This window comes from Taurulus bubalis (assembly GCF_910589615.1).
Source record: "Taurulus bubalis genome assembly, chromosome: 11".
NCBI classification, from domain to species: domain Eukaryota; kingdom Metazoa; phylum Chordata; class Actinopteri; order Perciformes; family Cottidae; genus Taurulus; species Taurulus bubalis.
Window position 1 is genome coordinate 303,441 of NC_136599.1, and position 14,875 is coordinate 318,315.

A 14,875-nucleotide genomic window follows, 5' to 3' on the forward strand; every position below is an offset into this window, starting at 1 on the left:
TCCTCTGTAGGACTCTTAGAGATAGAGTAAGGAGATGAGTTTCCTCTGTAGGACTCTTAGAGATCGAGTAAGGAGATGAGTTTCCTCTGTAGGACTCTTAGAGATCGAGTAAGGAGATGAGTTTCCTCTGTAGGGCTCTTAGAGATCGAGTAAGGAGATGAGTTTCCTCTGTAGGGCTCTTAGAGATCGAGTAAGGAGATGAGTTTCCTCTGTAGGACTCTTAGAGATCGAGTAAGGAGATGAGTTTCCTCTGTAGGACTCTTAGAGATCGAGTAAGGAGATGAGTTTCCTCTGTAGGACTCAGTCTTAGAGATAGAGTAAGGAGATGAGTTTCCTCTGTAGGACTCTTAGAGATAGAGTAAGGAGATGAGTTTCCTCTGTAGGACTCTTAGAGATCGAGTAAGGAGATGAGTTTCCTCTGTAGGACTCTTAGAGATAGAGTAAGGAGATGAGTTTCCTCTGTAGGACTCTTAGAGATAGAGTAAGGAGATGAGTTTCCTCTGTAGGACTCTTAGAGATAGAGTAAGGAGATGAGTTTCCTCTGTAGGACTCAGTCTTAGAGATAGAGTAAGGAGATGAGTTTCCTCTGTAGGACTCTTAGAGATCGAGTAAGGAGATGAGTTTCCTCTGTAGGACTCAGTCTTAGAGATAGAGTAAGGAGATGAGTTTCCTCTGTAGGACTCTTAGAGATAGAGTAAGGAGATGAGTTTCCTCTGTAGGACTCTTAGAGATCGAGTAAGGAGATGAGTTTCCTCTGTAGGACTCTTAGAGATAGAGTAAGGAGATGAGTTTCCTCTGTAGGGCTCAGCCTTAGAGATAGAGTAAGGAGATGAGTTTCCTCTGTAGGACTCAGTCTTAGAGATAGAGTAAGGAGATGAGTTTCCTCTGTAGGGCTCAGTCTTAGAGATAGAGTAAGGAGATGAGTTTCCTCTGTAGGACTCAGTCTTAGAGATAGAGTAAGGAGATGAGTTTCCTCTGTAGGACTCAGTCTTAGAGATAGAGTAAGGAGATGAGTTTCCTCTGTAGGGCTCAGTCTTAGAGATAGAGTAAGGAGATGAGTTTCCTCTGTAGGACTCAGTCTTAGAGATAGAGTAAGGAGATGAGTTTCCTCTGTAGGGCTCAGTCTTAGAGATAGAGTAAGAAGCTCAGACATCAGGAGGAGTTGCTCCTTCGTGTTAAAGGAGTCAGCTGAGGTGTTCAGCATCTAGTCAGGATGCCTCATGGACGCCTCCATTAGAGGTTTTCCAGGCACGTCCAACTGGTAGAGACCCAGAGGAAGACCCAGGACACGCTGGAGGGATTATATCTCCCAGCTGACTGGGAACGCCTCGGATCCCACTGAATGATCTGGAAAGAGTTGCTGGTGAGAGGGAAGCCTGGGTCAGCCTGATGGACCTGCTGCCACCAAGACCAGACCCGGATAAGAGGCTGATAGTGGATGGATGGGTTAGCAGAAGGCCAGAGTGAAACTGTTAGCATGGTGTTCTCTCCAGCTCTGAAACACTTTGATAGCGCAGCTGGAGCCTCGCAGCACGTTGGACGCTCCAGTGGAGCCGACAGACCGGCTGTCAGCTTCAGCCCAGAGGCTCCGACGTGATTCCTGTTCAGCCTCCGGACTTTTCTTTGTTTGGCCTCCAGCCAACACCCAGACGTCACCGTGAAAGAGCCCGAAGAAAAGGTCCAGCTGGACTGCTGGAGCAGGACCGGAGCGTCCCAGAGGAAGCTGCTCGGCAGCAGGAGGTGTGCTTACAGCACCAGACAGGAAGTCCAGAGCATATATGCACTGCAGTGCATGTTATCTGTTGTGTGGCACTTCAGGCTCATGTTAGAGACGAGGCCACGTTGGTGCAGCGATACTGAAACGATACCACTCGATATAGGCTCAGGTCTTCTTCAATGGAGCAGGATGTTCATTGTGGTCCGTTCACAACCTTTGCTCAAGGCCCACCGGTCCCGATCCGAGCCTCAGAGACCAACCGGCTGTTTCCTCTTCCGTGATCCTGTCTGGGACGTGATCCTGGGACGTGATCCTGTCTGGGACGTGATCCTGTCTGGGACGTGATCCTGTCTGGGTGGGCCAGGTCTCAAGACTATCTCAGGACTGATATACATGAACAGACAACGGTCAATTAAGAGTCATCAATGAACCAAAGCTGCATGTCTTTGGGAGAACACACAACAGCCCGTTTAGCCCGGGAATCGAACCCTGGTGTGAGGCAGCGGGAGAAAGAATGAACATCTACAGATCTAGAGGACGAAGAGAATGGAAGTACAAACAAAAGCAGAAAGTAGTGCATGAAATATGAGAAAGAGACAAAGTGAAGAGAAACGCAGCGTAAAAAGAGGTGAAACATGGACGGAGCTAAATCGGGCGTGCGGGGGGAGAGAGAGAGAGAGAGAGAGAGAGAGAGAGAGAGAGAGAGAGAGAGAGAGAGAGTTAATACTTGTGACTCCTACGCTGCATATCGAACCGCATCCAGGGGCGGGGGGTCAGCAGCCGAGAATAGTCATGGGCTGATGGGAGGTGTGTGGTCTTGGTGTTGTATATTCTTTCCTTCTGCAGTGTTGAAATGTTTTGACATAGATTGGACGCAGCATACACAGCTCAGTGGAAGGAGTGTGCGTGTGCGTGTGTGTGCGTGTGTGTGTATGTGTGTGTCTGAGCATCTTTCTCCGTCACTGCAGCCGTTGACCTCTGACCTCTGCTGCTCTCTGGAAGCAGAACCTCATGACGGGAAGCAGAGAACTAGAACACGACTTTAGAATAACTCAGTTATTATGACATTAATCATTTAAAAAGAACCAAGACGTGTAGAATATTATGTTTTGAAGAAATGCGACTTGTTGACGCTTCACAGCCAGACAGGGATCCCGGACAAAGTAGGACTAGTTTGATCCAGAGCACGTCTTAAAGGGTGAGATCATAGCTCACAGAGATGCTATCCCTTTAAGTGGACATGGAGCCGGTTAAGACCCGATCAAGAGAGACGGAACAAGGAAGGCTTCAATTGAAGCTCTTTATCTGTTTCATAATGATATGTCTTCTCTGATCGTCTGTGAAGTATTATTACTTTATTGTTGTATAGAAGTCTATGCTTCATGTGTTAAAGCTGCATTCTCTCTCCTGACCACCAGGGGGCGACTCCTCTGGTTGTATAGAAGTCTATGCTTCATGTGTTAAAGCTGCATTATCTCTCCTGACCACCAGGGGGTGACTCCTCTGGTTGTATAGAAGTCTATATAGATGACTCTACTCTCTTGATGTATTCCCTCAGTAAACATTGTAAACATGAGTTTATGTCTTAATCTCTAGTTTCAAGTCTTCTTCAATACAGCATGATGTTCATTTAGTAAATTATGGTCATTTAGAGTCAAACAGACCATAAAGCAGGGGATGCTTTAGGGCGGGGCTACAAGGTGATTGACAGGGGACGCTTTAGGGCGGGGCTACAAGGTGATTGACAGGGGATGCTTTAGGGCAGGGCTACAAGGTGATTGACAGGGGATGCTTTAGGGCGGGGCTACAAAGTGATTGACAGGGGATGCTTTAGGGCGGGGCTACAAGGTGATTGACAGGGAATGCTTTAGGGCGGGGCTACAGGTGATTGACAGGTCTCTACGTCACTTCCTTCAGATCCTCGTCTCTTAGTATCATCATCAGTGATGTGTGAGGTCTTCCCTCAGCGGAGAGTTGTGTGTTTCTGTGTTCTGTTCTTGCAGAACACGCGAGGACCTAGACGTGTCACACACTCTTCATGTCGCCATGGTTACTAGTTAGCTCACAGCCCCTCCCCCTGTGGGTTTGTTCTCCAGAGAGCCGCTCCCTTTGAAGGTTATTTTTACATTTGACCTTGAGCGAAAAACTGACCTCTTTGAAATTAAGATTTACTAGAGAGTCTCTCTCTCTCTCTCTTTCTCTCTCTCTGTCTCTCTGTTCTCTCTCTCTTGCTATCTGTTTCTCTCCCTCTCTGTTTCCCTCTTCTCTCTCTCTGTTTCTCTCCCTCTCTGTTTCTCTCTCTCTCTCTCTCTCTGTTTCTCTCCCTCTATGTCTCTCTCTGTCTCGCTCTCTCTCTCCCTCTGTCTCTCTCTGTCTCTCTGTCTCTCTCTCCCCCCTCTCTCCAAGATAGAAAAGTATGTTTCCGTAGCCAGAAACTGCTGAAGAGAGTCAGATTTTCATCTTTCCAACGGTCCCTGAACACATCCTGTGTGGCAAACAAAACTAAGCTGATATTATGATATTTCGTCCACGATAAAACAAAATGGCCCAAAGAGAGGACGTGTCTGAACATCCGGCTGGCAGCTTGTCAGAATGCCTCCATCACAGGAAGGCGGATGAAGAATGAAACAGGAAGTGGAACTGTTCCCTCACAGGAAGAGAGCACCAGAGCAGCTGTCGGAAGAAATTAATGATGTTTGCTTGTCAACGACAAGACAGGAAACTATGGTGGAACGATGACGTGATGATTGATCCATCAACAGTCATGTGACAACAAATTAGAGAAGCTTTGGCTGCTGAACCGTAGAGAGGAAAGACAGTAGTTCCATATTGAACATGAACATTCATTATAACTGATTCTGCAGAGAACGCATTTTTTAATTCTTCTAGTGACGATGGTTCTGTTTCCAGAGAGGAGGGGACCGATATGTTACAGTTCAAATCAAGACCACAGAGAAAAACATGATGGGAGCAAACATATGTGGTTGAGGTGCTGGTTTCAGGGTTCCTCTTGGTGGTGGACATGTGGGGTTGAGGTGCTGGTTTCAGGGTTCTTCTTGATGGTAGACATGTAGGGTTGAGGTGCTGGTTTCAGGGTTCTTCTTGATGGTAGACATGTAGGGTTGAGGTGCTGGTTTCAGGGTTCTTCTTGATGGTAGACATGTGGGGTTGAGGTGCTGGTTTCAGGGTTCCTCTTGGTGGTGGACATGTAGGGTTGAGGTGCTGGTTTCAGGGTTCCTCTTGGTGGTAGACATGTAGGGTTGAGGTGCTGGTTTCAGGGTTCTTCTTGATGGTAGACATGTGGGGTTGAGGTGCTGGTTTCAGGGTTCCTCTTGGTGGTGGACATGTGGGGTTGAGGTGCTGGTTTCAGGGTTCCTCTTGGTGGTGGACATGTGGGGTTGAGGTGCTGGTTTCAGGGTTCTTCTTGGTGGTGGACATGTAGGGTTGAGGTGCTGGTTTCAGGGTTCTTCTTGATGGTAGACATGTGGGGTTGAGGTGCTGGTTTCAGGGTTCTTCTTGATGGTAGACATGTGGGGTTGAGGTGCTGGTTTCAGGGTTCTTCTTGATGGTAGACATGTGGGGTTGAGGTGCTGGTTTCAGGGTTCTTCTTGATGGTAGACATGTAGGGTTGAGGTGCTGGTTTCAGGGTTCTTCTTGGTGGTGGACATGTAGGGTTGAGGTGCTGGTTTCAGGGTTCTTCTTGATGGTAGACATGTGGGGTTGAGGTGCTGGTTTCAGGGTTCTTCTTGATGGTAGACATGTAGGGTTGAGGTGCTGGTTTCAGGGTTCTTCTTGATGGTAGACATGTGGGGTTGAGGTGCTGGTTTCAGGGTTCCTCTTGGTGGTGGACATGTAGGGTTGAGGTGCTGGTTTCAGGGTTCCTCTTGGTGGTAGACATGTAGGGTTGAGGTGCTGGTTTCAGGGTTCTTCTTGATGGTAGACATGTGGGGTTGAGGTGCTGGTTTCAGGGTTCTTCTTGATGGTAGACATGTAGGGTTGAGGTGCTGGTTTCAGGGTTCCTCTTGGTGGTAGACATGAGTGGGTTGAGGTGCTGGTTTCAGGGTTCCTCTTGGTGGTAGACATGAGTGGGTTGAGGTGCTGGTTTCAGGGTTCCTCTTGGTGGTAGACATGTAGGGTTGAGGTGCTGTTTCAGGGTTCCTCTTGGTGGTAGACATGAGTGGGTTGAGGTGCTGGTTTCAGGGTTCCTCTTGGTGGTAGACATGTAGGGTTGAGGTGCTGGTTTCAGGGTTCCTCTTGGTGGTAGACATGTAGGGTTGAGGTGCTGGTTTCAGGGTTCCTCTTGGTGGTAGACATGAGTGGGTTGAGGTGCTGGTTTCATGGTTCCTCTTGGTGGGGTTGAGAGCAGACGGAGAATCGAGCGGTCCAAAGCGGATTGGGAGGTTCTACTGAGCGGCAACGGTCACTGCAGCCGGTCACTGAGCGGCGCGGCGGCAGCCATGTTGTTCTAGGTCCTACTGATGGAGGTGATGGATTTGATGAAAACTCCTCCTCGTCTTCCTCCTTCTTCTTTCTGCCACAGTGAACAGAATCTCACCCTCTGTTTCTAACTCTAAAACAGCACAGTGCCTCTGAAGTGTGAAATACACTTGAACCCTTCCCCCTCAGCTACATGCTAACCGTTGCTCGCCCCGCTGCTATCAGGCAAATGTAGCGGCGCTCTGTGTGACCCTTTTAACTGCAGTGACCGCGCGGTCCCCATGACAACAAGCACATGAAATGGAGGATGAGAAGGGTTCGCTTTTGTTTTTTTGACGAGGCACTTCGACATATAGACGGGGGCACACACACACACACAAACACACACACACACACACACACACACACACTCACACACACACACACACACACTCACAGTGAAATGGGCTCACTACCCCCTCCCTCCGTTTCATTGGATGTCCTCTGACAGGGTCACCCTCCTGTCCCTCAGGCTCCGCCTCCCTGTCCTCAGTCTCTTCCTTTATTGTTTTTTTCTTTCTGTCCTTCGTCTCTTTCATCCCTGTGAGATCAGCCGGCTGGTGACCTCGCTGCTATGTGTGTGTGTGTGTGTGTGTGTGTGTGTGTGTGTGTGTGTGTGTGTGTCTGTGTGTGTGTGTGTGTCTGTGTGTGTTTGTGTGTGTGTGTGTGTGTGTGTCTGTGTGTGTGTGTGCACCCAGCTGAAGCTCTGCTCCCCCTCAGGTACGGAGACATGGTCCCTAAAACCATCGCAGGAAAGATCTTCGGCTCCATCTGCTCCCTGAGCGGCGTGCTGGTCATCGCTCTGCCGGTGCCGGTCATCGTGTCCAACTTCAGCCGGATCTACCACCAGAACCAGAGGGCGGACAAGCGGCGCGCGCAGAAAGTACAGGTGAGCCCTGCAGACCTGTAGACCTGTAGAACTCTAGACCTGTAGACCTGTAGACCTGTAGACCAGTAGAACTCTAGACCTGTAGACCTGTAGACCTGTAGACCAGTAGAACTCTAGACCTGTAGAACTCTAGACCTGTAGACCAGTAGAACTCTAGACCTGTAGACCAGTAGACCAGTAGACCTGTAGACCTGTAGCCCTGTAGAACTGTAGAACTCTAGACCTGTAGAACTCTAGACCTGTAGACCTGTAGACCAGTAGACCTGTAGACCTGTATCCCTGTAGAACTGTAGACCTGTAGCCCTGTAGACCTGTAGATTTGTAGACCTGTAGAACTCTAGACCTGTAGACCTGTAGAACTCTAGACCTGTAGACCTGTAGACCTGTAGACCTGCAGACCTGCAGACCTGTAGAACTCTAGACCTGTAGACCGGTAGACCGGTAGACCTGTAGACCTGTAGAACTCTAGACCTGTAGAACTCTAGACCTGTAGACCTGTAGACCTGTAGAACTCTAGACCTGTAGACCTGTAGACCAGTAGCCCTGTAGACCTGTAGACCTGTAGACCAGTAGCCATGTAGACCTGTAGACCAGTAGACCTGTAGACCTGTAGAACTCTAGACCTGTAGACCTGCAGACCAGTAGACCTGTAGACCAGTAGACCTGTAGAACTCTAGACCTGTAGACCTGTAGACCTGCAGACCTGTAGACCTGTAGACCAGTAGACCTGTAGACCTGTAGAACTCTAGACCTGTAGACCTGTAGACCTGCAGACCAGTAGACCTGTAGACCAGTAGACCTGTAGAACTCTAGACCTGTAGACCTGTAGACCTGCAGACCTGTAGACCTGTAGACCTGTAGACCTGCAGACCTGTAGACCTGTAGACCTGTAGACCTGCAGACCTGTAGACCAGGGGCTCCCTGCTCTGTTTGTGCACAAATCCACTTCCTGTCAGCTGACCTTGGTCCCGCCTCCCCTCTCATGGCTCATCACGTTCCTCCTGGCATGTGAATGTGCCGTTTGAAGTTAGAGCGTTTACTCTAACGTCTCCGTCGTTAACTCTCCTGCAGCATGAGGTGCTGCTCGGCATCTAAACTCCTGTGCCTAAGATCGGCGAAGGTCTTGAATACAGAGCGGGCTTTAGCTGTGGAAGTCTTTCCATTTCACGTCCCAAACTTTGAGCCACGCCAGCAGCAAAGGCTCGATGTGTCCGTTCTGACGGACACATCCAGAGATGCACCGATCGATCGGCTGCTGATTGAAACCGGTTGGTTGTCAGCTGGTTGGTTGTCAGCTGGTTGGTTGTCAGTTGGTTGGTTGTCAGTTGGTTGGTTGTCAGCTGGTTGGCTGGTTGCCAGTTGGTTGGTTGTCAGCTGGTTGGTTGGTTGTCAGCTGGTTGGTTGGTTGCAAGTTGGTTAGTTGTCAGTTGGTTGGTTGGTTGGTTGTCAGTTGGTTGGTTGGTTGGTTGTCAGCTGGTTGCTTAGTCAGCAAAAGCTCACATTTGAGAAGCTGATCAAAGACTGAAACTCTGAACTGATCATGTTGTGAACGTTCCCTGAACATGTTCCTGACGTTGGTTCCACGCGTCAGGACTTCTGTTCCAAAACCAAACGGCCCTCCTCATGGGGAGTTTGGTGTTGATGGACAACCTTCTGCACCTGGCGGGTTATGAACATCAGCACCAGCAGCTTTTGGTTCTATCTCCTCAGCACCAGCAGCTTTTGGTTCTATCTCCTCAGCACCAGCAGCTTTTGGTTCTATCTCCTCAGCAACACCAGCGTTTGGTTCTATCTCCTCAGCAACACCAGCGTTTGGTTCTATCTCCTCAGCAACACAAGCGTTTGGTTCTATCTTCTCAGCACTAGCAGCCTCCCTCTCCATAAAAGATGGCGTCTCCTGGTCGGGCCGGCGTCACCGTGTGGTCCGCTCCGTCGCCGCTAACGACCGCTGGGATCCTTCGTGTCCGCCATGAATCACTCCCCACGCCTCATTACGCGACCCGCTGGGTCACCAGCGCATTATGGTTCTATCTCATTCTACTTAGAATAAGGACGTGTTTAATTGAGAGTGAAATGGACAGGAAGAGGAATGAGAGAGGAGAACTCTGCAGAGCGCAGAACACGAGTCAGTACGTCATTCATGTTAATGTGGAACCTTGATATGCAGCTTTTTAATATGGAACCTTCATTTGCAACTTTTAATATGCAACTTTTAATATGGAACCTTCATATGCAACTTTTAATATGGAACCTTCATATGCAACTTTGAATGTGCACATGTTGAGAGATTTTGATGTCAGCTGTTCCCCGAGGGCATGTGTACTCATATGTTCTCATGAGTAATATGAGTACACATGAGTAAACATATTTACATTTATATGTATATATGTGTATTAATATGCCGTACTGAGGCCTGAGGCGTGTCCACACGCTGCCAGCGCTTTGTTGTTTATGTTTTGATGTTGCTATGGTGACGCAGCAGGCCGTCGGCTCCAAGGTGGCATTTCACATGTTTCCTGAAAACAATGCCTTGAACCCACTGAGAAGTGGCAGAGCTACATTGTCTTTTTTAAACTTCTAGAACTTCTGACAAAACGGAGCTAAGTGGATGTGAAGCGTGTTCTGATCATCAATAAGAGTCCTGAAGTGGCAGCGCTGTGTTGGCCCACTTCTCTAAAGTGAGACTGGACCTGAACGAAAGAAGGGAAACTGGTAGTACTGGTAGTACTGGTAGTGATGGTAGTACTGATAGTGTTGGTAGTACTGGTAGTGCTGGTAGTGCTGGTAGTGCTGGTAGTACTGGTAGTGCTGGTAGTGCTGGCAGTACTGGTAGTGATGGTAGTACTGGTAGTACTGGTAGTGCTGGTAGTGCTGGCAGTACTGGTAGTACTGGTAGTAATGGTAGTGCTGGTAGTACTGGTAGTACTGGTAGTGCTGGTAGTGCTGGCAGTACTGGTAGTGCTGGTAGTACTGGTAGTGCTGGTAGTAATGGTAGTGCTGGTAGTGCTGGTAGTGATGGTAGTACTGGTAGTGCTGGTAGTGATGGTAGTACTAGTAGTACTGGTAGTGATGGTAGTACTGATAGTGTTGGTAGTACTGGTAGTGCTGGTAGTGCTGGTAGTGCTGGTAGTACTGGTAGTGCTGGTAGTGCTGGCAGTACTGGTAGTGATGGTAGTACTGGTAGTACTGGTAGTGCTGGTAGTGCTGGCAGTACTGGTAGTACTGGTAGTAATGGTAGTGCTGGTAGTACTGGTAGTACTGGTAGTGCTGGTAGTGCTGGCAGTACTGGTAGTGCTGGTAGTACTGGTAGTGCTGGTTGTAATGGTAGTGCTGGTAGTGCTGGTAGTGATGGTAGTACTGGTAGTGCTGGTAGTGATGGTAGTACTAGTAGTACTGGTAGTGCTGGTAGTGCTGGTAGTGCTGGTAGTACTGGTAGTGCTGGTAGTACTAGTAGTACGGGTAGTGCTGGTTGTACTGGTAGTACTAGTAGTACTGGTAGTGCTGGTTGTACTGGTAGTAATGGTAGTGCTGGTAGTGCTGGTAGTGCTGGTAGTGATGGTAGTACTGGTAGTACTGGTAGTGCTGGTAGTACTGGTAGTGCTGGTTGTGCTGGTAGTAATGGTAGTGCTGGTAGTTCTAGTAGTACTGGTAGTGCTGATAGTACTGGTAGTGCTGGTAGTACTGGTAGTGCTGGTAGTGCTGGTAGTGCTGGTAGTACTGGTAGTGCTGGTAGTGCTGGTAGTAATGGTAGTGATGGTAGTGCTGGTAGTACTGGTAGTGCTGGTAGTGCTGGTAGTAATGGTAGTGATGGTAGTGATGGTAGTACTGGTAGTGCTGGTAGTACTGGTAGTACTGGTTGTACTGGTAGTAATGGTAGTGCTGGTAGTGATGGTAGTACTGGTAGTGCTGGTAGTCCTGGTAGTACTGGTTGTACTGGTAGTACTGGTAGTACTGGTAGTACTGGTAGTGCTGGTAGTGCTGGTTGTACTGGTAGTCCTGGTTGTACTGGTAGTGCTGGTAGTACTGGTAGTCTTGGTAGTACTGGTAGTATTGGTAGTGCTGGTAGTATTGGTAGTACTGGTAGTGCTGGTAGTCCTGGTAGTACTGGTAGTCCTGGTAGTACTGGTTGTACTGGTAGTGCTGGTAGTGCTGCTTTAATCATTCATACGTGTCAGATCACAGTGAATCCAGGAGATCAGGTGAATCCAGGAGATCACAGTGAATCCAGGAGATCAGGTGAATGCTTTACGGCACCTGGTTGGTGAGCAGCAGCGGTCCTCTGAAGCGATGAGTCAGGTGACGACTCACTGAAGCTGCGTTTCTCTGGTCTGGTTGCAGAAGGCCCGCTTGGCCCGGATCCGGATCTCCAAGCAGGGAACCTCCGACGCCTTCCTGCACAGCAAGAGGAACGGCCTGTTCACGGAGAACCTGGAGTTCACGGAGAACCTGGAGTTCACGGTAAGCCCCGCCCCCAGCACCCCGCAGCCAGGCGCCATGTTCTGAGACCTCTGAGTCTCTCTCTCTCTCTCTCTCTCTCTCTCTCTCTCTCTCTCTCTCTCTCTGTCTCTCTCTCCCCATCTCTCTCTCTCTTTGATATGGAGGACTGAGTCTCCATTAATCAGTGTGTGACTGCCGTTTGTACTCATGCTGAACTTTGACTTCCAGTAAAACTCTCTCTCTCTCCTTCTCTCTCTCCCTCTTTCCCTCTCTCTCTCTCCCCCAATCCCTCTCTCTCTCCCTCTCCCTCTCTCCCTCTCTCTCTCTCTCTTTCCCCAATCCCTCTCTCTCTCTCCCTCTCTCTCTCCCTCTCTCCCTCTCTCTCTCTCTCCCCCCAATCTCACTCTCTCTCTCTCTCCCCCAATCTCTCTCTCTCTCCCTCTCTCTCCTTCTCTCTCCCTCTCTCTCTCTCCCCCAATCCCTCTCTCTCTCCCTCTCTCTCTCTCTGCAGAAACCTCCGTACCAGATGAACCTCTCAGATGAGGTACGGACCTTCACCTGATCAGAGTCTCCTTCAAAGGAACACCAGGAAAATAGCACTCATTGTGTGTGTGTGTGTGTGTGTGTGTGTGTGTGTGTGTGTGTGTGTGTGTGTGTGTGTGTGTGTGTGTGAGACAGAGTTCCACTGAGGAGGACCAGCGGTTAAGCAGCCAGTCCACATCTCTCCTGGAGAGTCAGCATCACCACCTGCTGCACTGTCTGGAGAAAACCACGGTGAGGAGAGGAGGGGGGGGAGAGAGGGGGGGGGGGGGGGGGGGGGGGAGGAGAGGGGGGGAGGAAGGGGGAGGGGGAGGAGGGGGGGAGGGGAGGAGAGAGAGGGAGGGGAGAGGAGAGGGGAGGAGGGAGTGGGAGGGGGAGGGGAGGAGGAGAGGGGGGGGAGGAGGGAGGGGGAGGGAAGGGGGGGAATGGAGGGGGGGAATGGGGGGGGGGGGGGGAGGAGGGAGGGGGGGGAGGAGAGGAGGGAAGGGAGGGAGAGGAGTGGAGAGGAGACTTCTGTCAGCGTTTTAAACTTTGAGTTGTTCCTCTCGGTTAAAGCACAGCGAGTCGCTCTGGGCACAAAGACGAGTTTCTTTGCTCTCTTCACGCAGAAACCTCATTCAAGTCAATGGGACGATTTCTCGCTCTGTTTCGCATCCGGTCGAAGGCAAGGGAGGAGATACTCGCCAAAGATTTGTTGGACTGTAATAAAAATAATAATGACAATATGTCTTTATTATTCTCTCTCCTCCTCCTCCTCGTTCTAGAACCATGAGTTCGTGGACCAGCAGTATTACCAGCAGAGCTATCTGGAGGCGGGGCTGCAGACCTACCCGTCTCGAAGCCCCTCCCTCAGCCGGGAGGGCGTGACGGGCACGTGCTGCAGCCGCCGCAAGAAGAGCCACGCCCCTTTACAGAACGCCTGTGGCCCCGCCCACATGCAGCCTCTGACGCACACGCAGCAACGAGGGCTGCAGGAGCTCAGCACCATCCACATCCAGCCGCTCAGCAGCAGGTAGCTGCTCACACGATACACGTCATACGACACACGTCACACGATACACGTCATACGATACACGTCATACGATACACGTCATACGACACACGTCATATGATACACGTCATACGATACACGTCATATGATACACGTCATACGACACACGTCATACGACACACGTCATACGATACACGTCATACGATACACGTCATACGACACACGTCATACGACACACGTCATACGATACACGTCATACGACACACGTCATATGATACACGTCATATGATACACATCACACGATACGCGTCATACGACACACATCACACGATACACGTCACACGATACACGTCACACGATACACGTCATACGATACACGTCATACGACACACGTCATATGATACACGTCATATGATACACGTCATACGATACACGTCATACGATACACGTCATACGACACACGTCATATGATACACGTCATATGATACACATCACACGATACACGTCACACGATACACGTCACACGATACACGTCATACGATACACGTCATACGATACACGTCATACGATACACGTCACACGATACACGTCATACGATGCACGTCATACGATACACGTCTTATGATACACGTCTTATGATACACGACATGCGATACACGCCATACGATACACGTCTTATGATACACGTCACACGATACACATCACATGATACACGTCATATGACACACGTCATACAATACACGTCTTATGATACACGTCACATGATGCACGTCTTATGATACACGTCATATGAAACACGTCACACGATACACGTCATACGATACACGTCATACGATGCACGAACCACGTCATACGATACACGTCACATGATACACGTCTTATGATACACGCCACACGATACAAGTCATACGATACACGTCATACGATACACGTCATACGATACACGTCTTACGATGCACGTCACACGATGCACGTCACACGATGCACGTCACACGATACACGTCACACGATACACGTCACACGTCATACGACACACGTCATACGACACACATCACACGATACATGTCACACGATACACGTCACACGATGCACGTCACACGATACACGTCACACGATACACGTCATACGATACACGTCACACGATACACGTCACACGATACACGTCATACGATACACGTCATACGATACGCGTCATATGATACGCGTCACACGTTACACGTCACACGATACACGTCACACGATACACGTCACACGATACACGTCATACGATACGCGTCATACGATACGCGTCATACGATACGCGTCATATGATACGCGTCACACGTTACACGTCACACGATACACGTCACACGATACACATCACACGATACACGTCATATGATACACGTCATACGATACACGTCATACGATACACGTCTTATGATACACGTCTTATGATACACGACATGCGATACACGCCATACGATACACGTCTTATGATACACGTCACACGATACACATCACATGATACACGTCATATGACACACGTCATACAATACACGTCTTATGATACACGTCACATGATGCACGTCTTATGATACACGTCATATGAAACACGTCACACGATACACGTCATACGATACACGTCATACGATGCACGTCATACGATACACGTCATGCGACACACGTCACACGATACACGTCACACGATACACGTCATATGATACACGTCACAAGATACACGAACCACGTCATACGATACACGTCACATGATACACGTCTTATGATACACGCCACACGATACAAGTCATACGATACACGTCATACGATACACGTCATACGATAC

At 49.4% G+C, this 14,875-nt stretch overlaps 1 protein-coding gene across 1 annotated transcript in view; it reads left to right on the forward strand.

The window, feature by feature from the left end:
- The window catches only part of kcnd3 (potassium voltage-gated channel, Shal-related subfamily, member 3), a gene marked incomplete at both ends in the record, with an annotated part of 64,328 nt that overhangs the window by 47,490 nt on the left and 1,963 nt on the right, over window positions 1-14,875 (forward strand). The window contains 5 exon segments of the mRNA XM_079226632.1: window positions 6,914-7,082; window positions 11,421-11,540; window positions 12,031-12,063; window positions 12,198-12,293; window positions 12,824-13,071. Of these exon segments, the coding sequence (XP_079082758.1) occupies window positions 6,914-7,082; window positions 11,421-11,540; window positions 12,031-12,063; window positions 12,198-12,293; window positions 12,824-13,071 (666 nt within the window).